The sequence below is a fragment of the Telopea speciosissima genome, chromosome 10 (genome assembly GCF_018873765.1).
Source record: "Telopea speciosissima isolate NSW1024214 ecotype Mountain lineage chromosome 10, Tspe_v1, whole genome shotgun sequence".
Classification (NCBI taxonomy): Eukaryota; Viridiplantae; Streptophyta; class Magnoliopsida; order Proteales; family Proteaceae; genus Telopea; species Telopea speciosissima.
The window spans coordinates 62,214,452-62,231,984 of record NC_057925.1 but is presented as its reverse complement, the minus strand read 5'-3'; the positions used below and the strand labels follow the sequence as shown (position 1 = coordinate 62,231,984).

The following is a 17,533-nucleotide window of genomic DNA, read 5'->3' as shown; positions in this document are numbered from 1 at the left end:
TTCTCTAACAAGGCAAGTAGTAATCTTCACAAGGAAGACATAAAATGCAACATAGGTCACTGTGAGCTGCTGGTAAAAATGCAATTTAGGTTACTGTGAACCATTGATAAAACCAAGGATCAAGAACTCGGGTTTTGACCTGGCTGAAATCGAGTTTTGGTCGAAACCAACCGAAACCAGGTCGAAACCTGGTACTTTCTCCCATACATGGGGAAACCTTGGTTGGCGGGGTTTCTGTCGAAACCAAGTCGAGATATGCCTTTCTCGGTCGAGATGAGGTATTATATAGGCCTGGTTCAAGGTGGTTCAACGGTCGAAACTGGTCGAAACCATGCACTTTTAAAAACATAGTTCTAAAACTCGTCTCGACTCGGCGAGATCTCGACGAGTTTCTCGGTTTTCTGAGAAATCGTGACGAGATGGCATACGCATTCTAAAAATGCATTTTCTTGGCGAGATCTCAGTATCGTCTCGGCCAAGCCAAATAGGTCCAGTTTTCTTATTTTTTTCATGATTTTTGCAGTTATAAAAATGCAATTTCTCGCCGAGATCTCGGCAAGATCTCAGTATGGGTTATGGCTATGGGTGACCCCTTTTTTGTGCCCAGTTGACCCATTTACAAAACAACTTAAAACTAAGGCTATGGACAGAACTCGAAAATCTCCCTAGTTCTGTCCACAGCTCTAAAGAAAGGGGAAAACACTCAAAACAGCCCTCTCCCTCAATTTTCTTCCTATTTCCTTCAAATCTTGGGTGGATTGCATGGTTCCAAGTGAGATCAAGTGCTAAATTGAAGATTCAACTCCAACAGTCTAAGAATCATCACTTATTTGTAGGATTTCAAAGGTATTTTCTAGAGTAGGTTGTTTTAGTCCGACTCGTCGCCTATCAACCTATGGTCCAAAGTGAAACTCATATTTGGACTTGTTTTTTTGGGAAATCTGGGCATGCCATTGTGTTTAAATGGCCTGAAATAGGCTGAATACCAAGTTTCAGACCCAAAATATGTGTAAAACCCACTGAGTTGGGGGTCCGAGTAAAAAAAAAATAAATGCAGCATCTCGGCGAGATCTCGACTCGTCTCGGTTTTTGGCTAGGCCAAGATGCCACCGAGACCCGAGTTTTAGAACCTTGTTTAAAAATTCACCTCCAACTTGTCTCGGAAACCTGCAAAACCGAGATATCTTGGTGGTTTTGACAGGTTTCGATTGAGTTATTGATCCATGGATAAAAGTGCATTATAGGTTACTACGGATCATTGATAAATGTGCAGCATAGGCCATTGTGAACCACTGATAAAAGTATAATATAGGTTACTGTGGACCACTGATAACAACATAAGGTTGTTGAAAATCATTGATAACAACATAAGGTTGTTGAGAACCACATAACACAGCATAAGGTTGCTGGGAACCACAAGTAACAGTATAAGGTTGCTACAAACAAGTAACCATCTTCATAAGAAAATATGGAGCAGATGACCCAAACAAGCAAACAATAATAACCTTTAGCTGATAACACTAACTATAATAATCTTTTCAAATACCAGATGATAACTCCAATGAACAGATGAGCAGCTGATACTATGCCTGATGACACAAGTACATAATTGTTTTTAAATATCAGACGATAACTCCAATATCCCCTTATGTGTAGCACTACTGATGTGGTTAAGATTGTCCAATTGGGTCAATCGGGGTTCAAGAGACTTTATTTTCGCCCATTGTTGAGTTCTATGGACGTTGGGTTTTGTTGAGATGTGTTACCCGATATTATAAGGGTATTTTGGGTTTTTTATTTATGCTTTATTTATGTACTTTTGAACAAGGGTAGGATTGTAATTTGGGCTGTGACACTGTTCACGTGAACAGTGTCGTGAATAGTATCGTGAACAGTGTTTACCTTTGTAATCTCTTTTATTATTATTATTATAAATAGAGAGCTTGATTGATCTCATTGATCATTCAAGCCATTCACGAAATTCCTGTTTTGTTAACATGGCATCAGAGCCAAATACACTCTGATCTAGGTTTTCAAAACCCACCTCCCTCCCTTCGATTTTTTTCTCCTTCCCTCCATCGAGCTTCTTCCCTTCTTCTTTCTTCCTTTCTTTTGGTTCTTCTTCTCCCATTAGGGCAGCACTACGAGGTGATCGTAATGATCTAGCTGCTGCCCCAATATACCTCCTTTTTATGCCTCTTTTTTGGATCGAGTGGAGTCAAGCACCGCTCGCGATTTGAAGATTCCTATTTTTTTTTGGAGATCAGGCCTCTACATCTGTTTCGGCTGCATCTTCTATTGTGGGATCTTTATTTGATATTGTTCTCAGCCCCTATTCACTTCATCAAATTGGTTGAAGACCCCAACCCCTTATCGATCTCTCTTCTCAGGGTTTTTTTCAAAACCCTGACATTAATCGATCTTGGGGTTGGGCTGCTGGTTCCTGCTGCATCTGATTGGCACCCTTGCTGCCTTCATTCGACATCATTCCCAGCCTACATATCTGAGATTTTTTGCTCCAATACAGCCCTTTTCTATTGGGGGTCGATTCCAGAATTTTTTTGGATATTTTTGGCTGTTTGCTGCTTCATTGAAGATTGGTTACCTGTCGCAATGATCTGGTTTAGATTCTTCTTCGGCCTCTTCGGCATTTATGGCCAGCCCGGACTGATTTTCTTCCCCTTGCTGCCCCAATCAAACTTGATGGCTCCAACTACTGAAGTGGTCTCGGTCTACCTATTTGACAGAGGCGGCCGTGGCCTCACCGCCATCTTCTTGGGACAACAACTAAACCAAGGTGGAAGAGGGTTCTCAGCTCAACAAGTGGTTATCGAATGATGCGATGGTGATGTCCTACTTGATCCATTCTATGCAAGGGGATATCTCGACAATTTTCTTCTCTGGACACTCCCCATACTATCCGGAATGGTGCCAAAGAGACTTATGGTCGCACGGGGAATGATGCACGTGTCTATGAGATTAGAAAGAAGGCTAATGCCACTACCCAACAGAGCTCTCTGTCTCCAAATACTATGCTGCCCTCAAGAACATATGGCAGCAATTGGATCATTACTCCGACTATCAGCCCTCTCAAGCATCGATCCGGCTGCCTTATCGCAAACACGTTGACAAAATACGTGTCTATGATTTTTTGGCTGGACTAAATATGGAGTTTGATCCTATTCGGGTGCAAGTACTTGGGCAGTCCCCTTTTCCATCCCTAGAACAGGCCTTTGCCTTGGTTCATAATGAGGAATCTCGTCGGGCTGCTATGCTGCATTCCTCTACCGTTGATCGCTCCGCCTTGCAAGTTGCTTCCAGTACTCCTTCTCTTACCACTACTGATGGTGGTCCTGCTGTCCCTAAAGGTCCTGTCAAGTGTGAACACTGCAACAGGCTTTATCATACTAAGGCTCAATGCTGGAAGCTCCATGGGAAGCCTGCTGATTTTGAGGAAAAGAAAGCCCGTGGGAAGTTTAAGCCCAAGGCTCATATGGCTGATTCTCCTACTCCTGCTGCTGCTGCCCCTTCATCTGACATTGGGCTTACTCAGGATGAGCTCCTAGCTTTCCGTCGCATGCTACTGAGCCTCTTCCGTTGCCTCCACTACGGCATCTACACTGCTGCCCCCCTGGTTCTAATTTTGCCTCGGTACTCTAGTCGATGAGTCCGTATGCATCGGCTGTATCCGATCCTTGGATTATAGATTCCGGTGCCATGACCACATGCGGCTCCTCCCATGTATTTCATCTTTATTCTCCATCTTCCGCAAAGACAGTGTTCGAGTAGCTAATGGTTCCCTTTCTCCTATTAATGGGAAGGGTTCCATCGCTGCTCCCTACCCTTTCATTAAAATCTGTTTTGCATGTTCCGTCCTTTTCTACTAACCTTCTCTCTATTAGTAGTCTAACTAGAGATCTGAACTGCAAACTGACTTTTTTCCCTTCTCATTGTGTCATACAGGATCTGGAGACGGGGCGTACGATTGGGGGTGGTAAGATGCAGGGTGGTCTCTACTTACTTGACCCGGGTTAGCCTTCTACTTTGCATTCGGCTTCCTCTACAGATCATCATTTACAGTCCACCTCGTCCCCTGACCTTCATCTCTGGCACTGCCGACTTGGTCATCCATCCCTTAGTACTTTGTCTCTTTTGTTTCCGAGCTTGATTAAGCATTGTAATAGGAATGAGTTTTTATGTGAGGTTTGTGTTTTGGCCAAACAGACTCGTTCCAGTTATTCTTCATTAAATAAAAGAAGTGAGTTTCCTTTTGCTTTGGTTCATTCTGATGTGTGGGGCCCTACCCGTTGTACTTCCCTTTCCGGTCATCGATGGTTTGTCTCGTTTATTGATTGTTATACTCGTGCCACTTGGGTATACATGATGAGCCATAAAAGTGAGGTCTTCCGCTGTTTTCAGTTATTTCATCGTATGGTTCAGACCCAATTCAATGCCACCTTGCGCATTTTACGCAGTGATAGTGGCAGAGAGTACATGGAGGGTCAGTTCCAACTTTATTTGGCTGCACATGGTATTGTCCATCGGACATTGTGTTGACACACCCCCGAAATGGGGTTATTGAAAGGAAAAATAGACATCTCCTTGAGGTAGCCCGGGCCATTATGTTTGCACGGCAGGTTCCTTCTCACTACTGGGGTGATGCCATTCTTACCGCTGCTTATCTCATCAACCGTGTGCCTACCCGTGTCCTTGATGGTCGTTCCCCCGTTGATCTCCTCCAGGGTTCCTCCTCCTTTGTGGTTCCCCCCAAAGTTTTTGGTTGTGTTGGCTATGCCCGCAATCATCATCCTCATGGGAACTTTGCTCCACGGAGCATTCGGTGTATATTTCTGGGCTATTCTGCGACCCAGAAAGGATACAAGTGTTACCATCCACCTTCTCGTCGTACTTTTGTCTCCATGGATATTGTCTTCCATGAGTCCTTGCCATATTATTCCCAGACACCTCTTCAGGGGGAGCAGGATCAGGGTTTTGAAGATGTGTCTGCTATTTTTCCGGCTTCTATTCAGGGGGAGCATAGACCAGTCAGTCAAATCCCTGTTGATAAGGTATATACCCGGGAGCGCACAGACAAGTTGAGACTACCACCACCACCATACCACCTCCACAATCGTCCGCACTTGATCCAGCATCCGCACCCTACTACATCATCTGGTAAGGATCCTTCCCTTGACTTACCTATCGCTGTTCGTAAAGGCGTTAGGTCATGCACCCAACACCCCATCTCCAATGTTGTTTCCTATGATGCTTTTTCTCCTTCTTATCGTGCATTTATTTCTTCTCTTTCCTCTGTTTCTATTCCTCAGAAATGGCAGGAGGCGATTGCAGATCCAAAGTGGAAAGCAGCCATGATGGAAGAAATGACGGCCTTACTTAAAAATGAGACATGGGAGCTAGTTGTTCTTCCTTCGGGTAAGAAACCGGGTGCAAATGGGTATTTGTTGTCAAGCGAGAGCCGGATGGAACAGTGGATAGATATAAAGCCAGGCTTGTGGCCGAGGCTTCACTCGGACTTATGGGATCGACTACCAGGAGACATTTGCCCTGTTGCAAAGTTGAACACTTGTCCGGGTCTTATTGTCTTGTCTTTGTCAACTTTGGCTGGGACCTACAGCAGATTGGATGTAAAAATGCATTTCTTCATGGGGAGTTGGAAGAGGAGGTTTATATGGATGTTCCTCTGGGTTTTTCCTCTGACAAGACCCATGGGAAAGTTTGTAGGCTCAAAAGGGCACTCTATGGGTTAAAGCAGTCTCCACGGGCATGGTTTGGTAGGTTTCATAAAGCCATGGTCTCCTGTGGATACAAACAGAGTCATGCTGATCACACTGTTCATCAAGCGAAAGGGAGAAAAGGTCACTCTTCTCATAGTTTATGTTGATGACATAGTTGTGATGGGTAATGATACTGAGATGAAGTTTCTCACCGAAGGCTTTCTTGGGACGGGAATTTGACATAAAAGATCTAGGACAGCTAAGATATTTTCTTGGGATTGAAGTTGCCCGTTCTCCATAAGGCATCTTTCTCTCCCAGAGAAAGTATGTTCTAGATTTACTATCAGAGACTGGTTTGCTTGGTTGTCATCCTTGTGACACTCCCTTGGAAGCTACTACCCTTCTGCAAGAGAAGGATGGTGAACCTGTTGATAAGGGCAGACATCAGCGATTGGTGGGCAAGCTAATTTATCTCTCCCACACGGACGGATATTGCCATTCTTTGTGAGTCTTGTGAGCCGAGTTCATGTATGATCCTTATTCCACTCACATGGCTGCTGTTCTTTGTATTCTCCATTACTTGAAGTCAGCTCCAGGAAAGGGGATCCTTTTATCTCCTCATGACCATCTTCACATTGAGGCTTACACGAGATCTTGTGACCGGGTGGTAACCCCGACAGAAATCTACCTCCGGCTATTGTATACTTTTGTTGGAGGAAATCTAGTCACATGGCGGAGTAAAAAGCAAAATGTTGTTGCAAGATCTAGTGCTGAAGTTGAATTCCGTGCTATGGCCCAGGGCATATGTGAGTTACTGTGGCTTCAGAGTTTACTCCTTGATATTCGTGGTTCTGTTCATCTTCCAATGATGTTGTACTGTGACAACAAAGCAAGCAATTAGCATTGCCCACAATCCAAAGGCAGCATGACCGTACCAAACATGTGGAGATTGTGGACACTTCATCAAGGAGAAGTTAGAGAGTGGGCAGATTTGTATTCCTTTTGTGAAGTCTGGAGATCAACTGGCTGATGTCTTCACTAAAGGGTTGAGTGGGAAGTTGTTTTATCCTAGTCTAGTCAAGTTGGGCATGTGTGATATCTATGCCCCAACTTGAGGGGGAGTGTTGAGATGTGTTACCCGTTATTATAAGGGTGTTTTGGGTTTTTTATTTATGCTTTATTTATGTACTTTTGAACAAGGGTAGGATTGTAATTTGGGCTGTGATACTGTTCACATGAACAGTATCGTGAATAGTATCGTGAACAGTGTTTCCCTTTGTAATCTCTTTTATTATTATTATTATAAATAGAGAGCTTGACTGATCTCATTGATCATTCAAGCCATTCACGAAATTCCTGTTTTGTTAACAGGTTTTTTATTTTTGGCTTTATTGATGTAATGAGCCTATTTTATAAGCCCATAAAGTGGAGATGATGTTAATACACAGGATTAGTAGTTAAGTTTAGTGTTTGAGTTAGATTAGGATACTTAATCCCTAGATAAAGTTTTGTTTTGAGTTTATTTACTTTATTGAGTGTATTAGAGTGATTAGGAGTCCTTTTATGAGTCAAATTAGGAATTTTAGAAGGTTTATCTATATGTAATACATCCCCCATCAATTAAAAATGATTTGAGTAAAGAATTTGAGTTTTTTTTATAAGAGTTTTGGTCCTGTTGAGCAGTGCATACAGGATCGGTATCCCAAACCTGATTTCTTTCCTTCTCTTCTGTTCTCTTCTTCTCTCTTCTTCTCTCTTCTTCCTCCCAAGAAAATCGATCTCATCTTTCTTCCCTTAATAATGTCGTTGCTTCATTTGTCTCAGATCTGATCACAGATTTGATTATTGGACTTGCTTGCATCTGAGATCCAAATCTGGATTTTCAGACTGCGTAACTGCACGTGGACAAATAATGCAAGGGAGAATACCAAAGTGTAACCCATCATCATATGGCAGCAATTACCAGCATCACGAAAGATAGCAAATAAAACCCCAGATAGTCCAAATTCAAACAAATTTGAGCAAATAATCTCCAATAATAACAACAGCAAAATGGTGGTTTCGCAACGAAAGAACCGACATCTAATATTAAATAACAATGTGCAAAATCCACTTAAGAGTAGAAACATCACTCCATGCAAGTACCAATCTTCAAAAAATTGTAATCCCAAACTGATGTGATCTGAGGCCCACTAAAACAAGAAAGTGCAAATATACTAGAGCAATGGCAATTCTGTAAATTCTGGCCACACTAATGGGCTCACCCAAGCAAGAAAAGACTTGAATCAAGTGCTTAGATGCAAATAGTAAATATGTGAAAGTCATGGTTTGAAAACTCGTCTTGACCAGGTCGAGATTCTCGAGATCTCAATGAAATAATGCATTTTTTTTGTGTGTTTGGAATGATGTTTCAGTGGGCAGTTGGGCATAGTAGGCTCCAAAACTTTAAGCGAAGCTTGTTTTATGCTTAAAAAACATATTTAAATCTTCAAATGAAAAAAAAACCCACCTAATTTGGTATTTTGATTCACACCCTTGGTTGGCAGTAAAGGCTGAACCCTTAATGTAATATTGCCTATTCTGCACATTGTTTGAATGATATGAGACATAATTGGCAAGTAAACAAGTAAATTATGCAATAACATATGAAGACACATAATATTGAATAATTATTCAAGAAATAGTTAGAAGACTTATAGTTTCTACTACAAACCACAAGATGCAATGAATTGTTCACAGTGCATATTACATTGATACCCAACCCAAATACAATGAATAATAAATAAGTCATAGACACCTTACTACCCTAGTCTTCTACATCTCAACTCCCAAGTCCCAACAATACACTACTTTGAATATTTATTTGTTTGGGAGGTATAATATATTTGACTCAAAAGATGTTGTATTCTGATGTAATTCAATTCTTCTGTATCGTCAAAATCGAATAAAAAGGTTTTATTATGATTCCTTAGGTTCCTTATGTTTACAGTGGTCAATATTCCTCTTGTTCATGGATATTGATGTGTATTTGGAGCTAGATTAGTTTAGGGTTTCCTGATTTTCATTTATATGGTGACAGTGCAGTACTTGTTTGATTCACTCCATGTAGGGAGCATGAATGCAGTGCCAAATGCATTATTTGATCTACTATTGCCCTTTTTCTGTGTGAGTTAGAGTTGGTTGCTTTTGCTGTTGTTAATGAGGTGTCAAATAGTTTTTTATAATTTTTCCTCTTTCCTTTCGTCACTTGTATAGTGATTTGTTTGGCTGGCAATGATTTGAAATCATACTCACTCTACCATTCCCCCCCCCCCCTCAAAAAAAAAATAAAAAAATAATAATAATAGACAAAGAACCTACAATCAATAATCTTATGTTCAAACTGTAAATATATATATATATATAATTTTTTTTTGTTCTTTACTCAAAAAAGTCCAAACTGTATTCATCTTGTTTTCTTCCTCATTTGGCCTGTAAAAGATGAAATATTTTTGGTTGTTGAAGATTCTGTGAAATTCTGTTTTGCGTGAAAGTATTTGTTCTATGTGGAATGCCCTTATAGTTGTTGGCATCTAAGTAACAGTGACCTTCTCTACATTGGTCTTTCTTTGGGCTAACGTGTAAAGTTTCAATTGTCACAAACAGGATATGTCTATTGTGAAACTATCACTACATTCCTGAATTTGATTGAGGAAAGCCGATCCATGGTGATTGGTGGGATTCTAACTGCTTTGTTGTCCTTGCAGTGATAATACAATTGGTGTTGCACATGATGCGTTTAATACTTTCTTCAGTGAGACTGGTTCTGGCAGGCATGTACCAAGAGCTATATTTGTTGATTTGGAACCCACTGTCATTGATGAAGTTAGGACTGGGTCCTACAGGCAGCTTTTTCACCCGGAGCAACTCATTTCTGGGAAGGAAGATGCTGCTAATAATTTTGCCAGAGGACATTATACTGGTTAGTTGCATCTCATGTTCTTTGATCCTTTTACAATGTCGGCTTCTGTGGCTAAACTATTTTGATGTTATGTGCTGCAGTGGGAAAGGAAATTGTAGATCTATGCCTTGACCGAGTGAGGAAATTAGCTGACAACTGCACTGGTTTGCAAGGGTTTCTGGTATTTAGTGCCGTGGGTGGTGGCACTGGTTCTGGTTTGGGTTCTTTGTTGTTGGAACGATTATCTGTGGATTACGGGAAGAAGTCAAAGCTTGGGTTCACTATCTATCCTTCTCCACAGGTAACTTCTGATTTATGCAGACGATATATCTACTCAGAGTTAACAATTCATCTTTCTCTGTGTCTAGTTAAGATACTACTTCTGTTTGAGTTTGAGCTATTAGCATTGAACTCTGATTGGTTTGATTGTCCTGAATAACAGGTCTCTACAGCAGTTGTGGAGCCTTATAACAGTGTGCTCTCCACTCATTCCCTCCTGGAACATACAGATGTGTCTGTGCTTTTGGACAATGAAGCAATTTATGATATTTGCCGGAGATCCCTAGACATAGAACGGCCAACTTACACCAACTTGAACCGCTTGATATCTCAGGTCATTTCATCTTTGACTACTTCCTTGAGGTTTGATGGGGCCATCAATGTGGATGTTACAGAATTTCAAACCAACCTTGTACCATACCCCAGAATACATTTCATGCTGTCCTCGTATGCTCCCGTTATATCAGCCGAGAAAGCATTCCATGAACAGCTATCGATACCTGAGATCACAAATGCAGTGTTTGAGCCTTCAAGCATGATGGCCAAATGTGACCCTAGGCACGGGAAATACATGGCCTGCTGTTTGATGTACCGTGGAGATGTCGTTCCCAAGGACGTTAATGCTGCTGTTGCAACCATCAAGACCAAGCGGACTGTTCAGTTTGTGGACTGGTAAGTATGCGAGCATCTCTTTCTATTTAAACCCAACCCATCTAAATCTTATCCCAACTTCTTGGGATTGTACTTGAAAAAGGAATTGTCAGGATTCATGTTCAAATGGTTTGGTAAAAGGTAGTGCAAGCTGCTAACCTGATGCAGCACTACCTTATCTAGCTTGGGATATGATGCGAGGGATGGCAAATTTTGCTAATGCCCAACACTTTTGGAATAGTAAATTGAGGCCCCGTTTGTTTAGAGAGAAAGGTGGGGTGGGATTGTTGGGAAGATGGGACCAACATGTTGGTGGGGGTGTTGTTGGGGTGGAAATGTTGAGATAAAGTTTCTTTTTTCATGAACAGTAACCAAAGTCCCACCAAATCAGCAGACAAAGCAATTAACGATGTCCCCTGGGCTTTTGTAAGTTTACCATCCCAAATTAACCAAACAAGGTTGGGGTGGGATTTTGAAGTGCCACATCAGCATTTTCCCACCCCACCTAAGTCCCCTCCAAAAAGACATGGCCTGAAGGACTATTATTAATGGTGGATGAAATGCAGTTGTCCATGCCTGTAAATGGGATAGAATTTAGAATGGATGAGATCCATCATGTCCTTGCAGTGGGTTTACCTGAGCTCACTGTTGAAACGGACATGTGATCCTCATAATTCAATCTTCTGCATTGTATTTGATGGTGAATGAAAATGCTTGATCATAGGAGAAAGTCTGGATATCTTACTTTTATCCTCGTTCATATAAACATTATATGAACTCTCCATCTAGAATCTAATGCTTTCCTGGTGTGGGTGGATTTGAAGGTGTCCTACGGGCTTCAAGTGCGGGATTAACTATCAACCTCCAACGGTGGTCCCTGGGGGTGACCTAGCCAAGGTGCAGCGTGCAGTGTGCATGATAAGCAACAACACAGCTGTGGCCGAGGTGTTCTCTCGTATTGACCACAAATTTGATCTTATGTATTCCAAGAGGGCATTTGTCCACTGGTATGTTGGTGAGGGTATGGAGGAAGGGGAGTTCTCAGAAGCCCGTGAGGATTTGGCTGCGCTCGAGAAAGACTATGAGGAAGTTGGAGCTGAGGGTGTTGATGATGAAGAGGAAGGTGACGATTATTGAGTACTTCTGGGGGGCACTCATCAATCCCTTGTTTCTCTCTCATGTTGTCCCTATCTTCCATTATGCATTATCACATCATTCCATGTTCTGGTGTTTTAGTTGTGCTTTGATTTGTGTGTTCCTAATGGTTTGAGGTGTAATGATTTTTGATAATCCAATTACATGTTAATCAGCTAGTAGAAACTTTATGGCATTCTTTCTAAACCTAAAATTTCTTGAAAGAGATACCATTAGTATTGTGAGTTCTCCTCTCCCCAGATTTTGTTCTGAAAGGAAGATGCTTTCAGTGCATTGTAAAGGGGATTCGCTTGAGAATTCTGTTTTGAATTCTAGTGCAGTTTTCAGTGGTGGTAATTCAATAACTCATCCATTAATTGTGGTTTTGCAGCCTATGGAATCATGGATATAACACTAATGTTTTTAATTAACCATGAGGACTGATGGCATTGGAGAGTGAGCTGCTCTTTGCGCTATCTCAGAACTTATTCTGTAGCCCACAGCGAAACTAATGTTAAAAACTATTGGTGCCTTTTCCATGAAAAAATGTCAGTGAGAAGTGAGTAACATAATTTTACAGAAGTACTCTTCATCCAAGTGGAGCCCAAGGGGTTGAAGTTGAACGAGCAAAGTTTGATTTCTTTCTGACTCGATCTGCTAGGATTATGAGCCATCTCTCTGGGATCCGGCTCCTCTCCAGCGCACATCGTGCGGCTGGGGGGGCTTCGATCCACACCACCACATGTATCCCGGTGCAGTGGCATGTGGATTGAGGCATCCCCAGCCGGATGATGTGCGCTGGACATCGTCCTGTGCGGGAGAGGAGCTCTATGCATCTCTCTGTCTGTGTGGGGCCTAAACCTTGAGAGAAGTTCAGGTATAATTTATTCACCAAAGCCTAAAAAAGTACATTAATACAAATTTATTTTGCATCGAAGTCCTCTGAATGATAGGTCTTACATGAGTATGGAGGATTTCATAGCTTCAAGACTTGAACCCCAATTTCTATATCTCCAGTGTATTCATTGCTCTGAGTACCACCATCTTCAACACTGACAGTCAAGAGGGCGGAATAGCTATGTTGTAGCCATGGGAGCTGGATTAAATTGGCTCCTGTGATATTTCCAATTCTGATTCTTCCTGTATTCTTATTGGTTTGAGTAACCATTTGTGACCGTCTGAATTTTTTGTCTCAGACCAGTGAAGGAAGCAAGGGAGAACTAGAGTATTAGGGAGGAGAAGGAGGAAGAGGCTTAGAAGAAGAATTCTGCAGGTACTCGAGAAGTTCCAGGGGCTCCTTCAATCCCTCCGTCAACACGATCTCGTGCCTGCATTTTGAACATCTTTAAGCCAAATACCAAAATTTTGAAAGAGCTACAAGCTAGCCTTTCTTATGGTTTCTGGGTTTGGAGGATTGGACTCCTCCATTGTTCATATAGACTTGTAAAAGGGAAGATGTGACGACCCAAGAACAGGGTTTCAAAAATGCTGGTATTGAACTACTGATCCCTATTTCTGTCATTCTGGATCGGAATATACATACCAAGACTCCCCTGAATCGGTGAGTTTTCAGAGACAATGACTGATTTTAAAATTCTTAGGAGCGATTCGGATCAAATGCTTCTCACTTCTGGGAATATTTTCACTTAACTTACTATTGCAATGGACGGTCGAAGAATCCACGATATCTCTAGGAATGTGAAGGAGGTTGCTTTGGAGAAGTTGGTGCTTGTGTGGGGGTAGAGCCATTGGAGGTGAAAGAACATTCTTCACTTCTTGGAAAGTGAGTTTCACCGTGAAAAGAAAATCACTTTCTAAGAGATGAAGAAGGATGTTTATTCTATTCCTCACTCTATAATGTGTTTGATTCTATGCAGGAACTCTTCCAAGGAAATAAGGCTGAAGCTATTTTCTCATATAGTGATTGAAGGAAATGCTTACAAAGGAGGAAGATCTTCTTCACACGTCTTCATTGATTTAAACAACGCACAGGGTACCCAGAGATTATTTGGTGGAATAATAATAATATGAATAAAAAACACGAATCATGTGTAGAAATTAGAATACAGATAGACATAGTTGCTCTTAACAATTTTATGTAGCTGTAGTTTTAAATGCAAAATGATTGGATAGACTTTGGTAGAGATTTTTTTGTTTGTTAGATAGAACTTGGTAGAGTCTTGAATGATCGGAGGATTCTTTTGATTGATGGCAGTGGAATTTGCCATATTTTTTGCACTAGAAATATTAAAATGGTAAGAACTAGCCACAAGGAAACACAGCATATGTTACCCTTGAAAACCCCTCTTGCATTGGAACTTCTTCATCCAATACAAAACCATATATGCACTATTACAAGTTCCACATTAAAGAAGTAAAGAAAAAAAAAAGGAAAGAGAGAAGATGATAGTGATGAGCAAGCATCAAATTGAACAGAACAACTGACAAAGAGGGGGAAGATCCCAGAAAACATCAGTTGGATCATGAACAGTCTCCAAGTATTCATGCACTCTCATCCTTTCCAAGTCCATAATGTTTGATTCCTGTAGTGTCTCAGGAAAGCTAACATTTTTTGACAACTCCAACCCTCCTTGGTTCACTGGATACCTATCAAATGCTGAACCAAATATGCATGAGAGCTCAGACTGCGAAGAACCCAGATCGAAATCCTTGCTACAATTGCTCAAATCTGGTCTATATGCATCATCAGATATCTGCTTCCCTTGAATCTTCTCATAAGAGAAGCAACTATCAGTGATACTGGTGCAATTAGTACTAGTAATTGTACCTGTACTAGTAGTACAAGGTGTAGTAGTAGTAGTAGTAGTTGTGAAGGTGGTAGTGGTATTGGTGTTGGTGTAAGCAGAGGTATTAACCTGCTGGTTTAGACCTTTCTTATGATTAAGAAGATTCCTAATTCGCGATGCGAGAGGGGAATTGGTAGAGACATGGGTGATGAAATTAGTGCGAGTATTGGATCCTCGAAGAAGGCAGGCGGCCTCATCGTATGCTCGAGCAGCTTCTTCCGCAGTCTCGAATGTGCCAAGCCACATCCTTATCTTCTGTGTTGTGTCCTTGATCTCTGCAACCCATCTCCCAGAAGGCCTTTGTCTTACTCCAACAAATTTATTGTTGCCATTGGTCTTTCCTCTCCCCTTGATTTTATTTCCTTTACTAATGGAAAGCTCTCCTTGTTGATGATGTTGCTGCTGCTGTGGTTGGAACTGAAGTTCCATTTTGAGATCAGTTTAGAAGATGATTGAGAACTAGAGAGAGAGACAGAGAGAGAGAGAGAGAGAGAGAGATGGGTTTGATTTAAAACAAGGAAAACAACCAGAGGATGATGAGTGTCTCTGCTAGCTCCATGAAAGTGGAGAGCCTGTCCTCATTTCCTCATCTGGTTGTCAATTGGATTTATGTGTTCTTAAGGATGACTATATATGAGTTCCCACAAAATAATTGGATAATTTTATACTAAGGTCTTTATGGGGCTTATTTCTTTTATATATTCTATTGCTCATGGTATCTGCAAAAAAATTTTGGTTTCCCTTTCTTTTATGCCAAACATGTTAGTTCCATCTCTTGACAAAATGTCTCTTTTGCCCTTGACATCATAATGGAAATATCACCTTATGTTTGCAACTCAAATCAGATTATTCCTAGCTAGTACTCTCTTGGCCATCACAAAGATGCTTAATTCAGTTACTTTTACTGGATTCCATTGGATCAATTTTCTATGATCAACACAGACTAACCACATGAGAGAGATTGAATTGGTTGGTTAAAAATATTACAAAACTAAAATATCAATTGACATATCAAAGCATAAGGGACATGGGTAAGCTTGTATTTTGTGGAGCCATCTTATTATGTTTTGATAGAAAGAAACTAAAATAAAAGAAGATGGTCCAGGAAGTCATGAACATTTCAATAATTTCTGGAACTTTTTTTCTTTTGAAATTAAATACAATCTAGATTTTTAGATTGGGTCCTAGCCTCCTACTTTGACTCCCCTATAAATAGGTGTGTTGTTCATTCCGGGGATCTCCCTATCCATTTATTGTCTGTAGATAGAAACTCCTGGTGAGGTAGTTATTGTGTCTTTTTTTATTTTCTTCTCCTTTTCACTTTGGCTCCCCCTTCTTTGGAGTCTCAGTGTGTTCTTCTGTCCCTATTGAATTTTTATTCATTCTTGCCAAAAAAAAAAAATTTGAATTTTGATTCATACCTTTTAAAAAAAAGCATAAGGGACATGCAAGTCTTTTTATTGGTAAACAAAGGGACATGCATGTCATTACAATAAAAAAGGGGCACACTCAAAGAAAGAGAAATTCCACAGGTTTGCTCAGTCTTATTAATGGATTCCCCACACCTTTGGATGTATAATTTTATCATCCTCCTCATTTGTGGGCTTAGAATATCTCTCTCTCTCTCTCTCTCTCTCTCTCTCTCGGTCAACTCCAACAGAAAAAGTCGTGAAGGCACGAAAGGTTGCCACGTGGAGGCATGCCATGTATCCCTTGAGATGGACCCAAAACATAGGGTTTGAGGGTAAATGAGTAGATGAGAGAATGTGTTATCGTGCAGGCTGCGTTTGTTTAAAATACAAACTGGAAGGCAAAATGTCTCTTTCATTGATGCATAAATGGCTCAATTGATTGGCCACCCAAAAAGATTATTCAATATATATATATATGGAGAAAGTTTTCATATACGGTTGTATAAACCGTGAATGTGAGAGGGTGAGAGTTTCAAGGCATTAATTAATGAGTAAAGGTTTATGATTTTTCCAACTCTTTGTGAGAGGGGACACGATTGTGCATACTTACAGGCCGTGTACGAAAACTTTCCCCTATATATATATATAAAATAGTCTAATGGTTTTAGGTTTTTTTTTTGTGAATTAGAAAAGGATTTATATACCTTTTTTGGTAAGGCATTTCTCTGAGTTTAATTTTAATGCAACCCTAATATGGATCTTTTTATAAACTTTTTTTTTTTTTGTTGGAGGAAAGACAAGAAAAAAAGTGGGTCTCCATGATCTATGTCAAGCAGGACAACTTCCTGTGAGAGAATCTATGGATACGTGGACCTGTGTTAGTTTTAATAAAAAAAAAAATTTGTTTTGTATTATTGATATATAAAAATTAATTTAATAATTTAGGTCAAACATTCCCAACCAAATGGGCAAATCTCTGATAACATACTTGCACGTCTTCACCGAAACAACCATAGAGTTTTATAGGAGTGGAAGGAGTGGGGGTCCCTCTTATGCAATTCTTGATTGTGCTAGGCCAAAAGTCTTTTTCTTTTTTTTTTTTTTTCCTTTTCTAGGTTCATGCAGTAACTGGTTTACTTGGAATTATCACAATTTCATCAAAAGAAAAAAAGAAATATCACAAAAATGGTTTTGCGCCTTTGGTTCAGCAGCCGTGTCATCATTGTCTATTCTACACTGTTATTTTATATTTGGGCAAATTACACGTCATCTCCTGATTTTCAAACGAAACTTAGATCATCGCCTGGTTTTTGAAAAAACTTAAATCGCCCCCTCTACAGTAACGGTGTTAGTCTAGTTATTGATGTGAAAGGACTATTTTACACTTGTACTAAAACATTAGAATTAAATTTACAATACTACCCTTCATCTTCAACATTGGTCAAGGGTAGTTTAGGGATTTAAATTTATTTAACTGGCTGACATCATCACTTAACAGCATAAAACTAACAGTAGAGACTAATTTGTCATATTGGGGTCAAACCAGGGGGTGATCTGAGTTTCGTTTAAAAATTA

The 17,533-nt window shown here is 40.5% G+C and overlaps 2 protein-coding genes across 2 annotated transcripts; one reads left to right on the top strand and one right to left on the bottom strand.

Annotated features, from left to right (window-relative positions):
• Nucleotides 1-9,461: 9,461 nt before the first annotated feature.
• On the top strand, nt 9,462-11,941 carry LOC122642776 (tubulin alpha-5 chain-like; the record flags this gene model as incomplete). The annotated part of the gene is made up of 4 exons (XM_043836355.1): nt 9,462-9,696; nt 9,777-9,976; nt 10,118-10,626; nt 11,430-11,941. Coding segments are annotated over 4 exons (1,257 nt in total), but the record flags the coding sequence as incomplete, so codon positions are not given.
• Nucleotides 11,942-14,162: 2,221 nt separating this feature from the next.
• Nucleotides 14,163-15,022, bottom strand: LOC122643863 (ethylene-responsive transcription factor ERN1-like). The gene has a single exon (XM_043837435.1). The coding sequence runs from the start codon at nt 14,973-14,975 to the stop codon at nt 14,163-14,165; it is 813 nt and encodes a 270-aa protein (XP_043693370.1). The 5' UTR covers nt 14,976-15,022.
• Nucleotides 15,023-17,533: the final 2,511 nt, after the last annotated feature.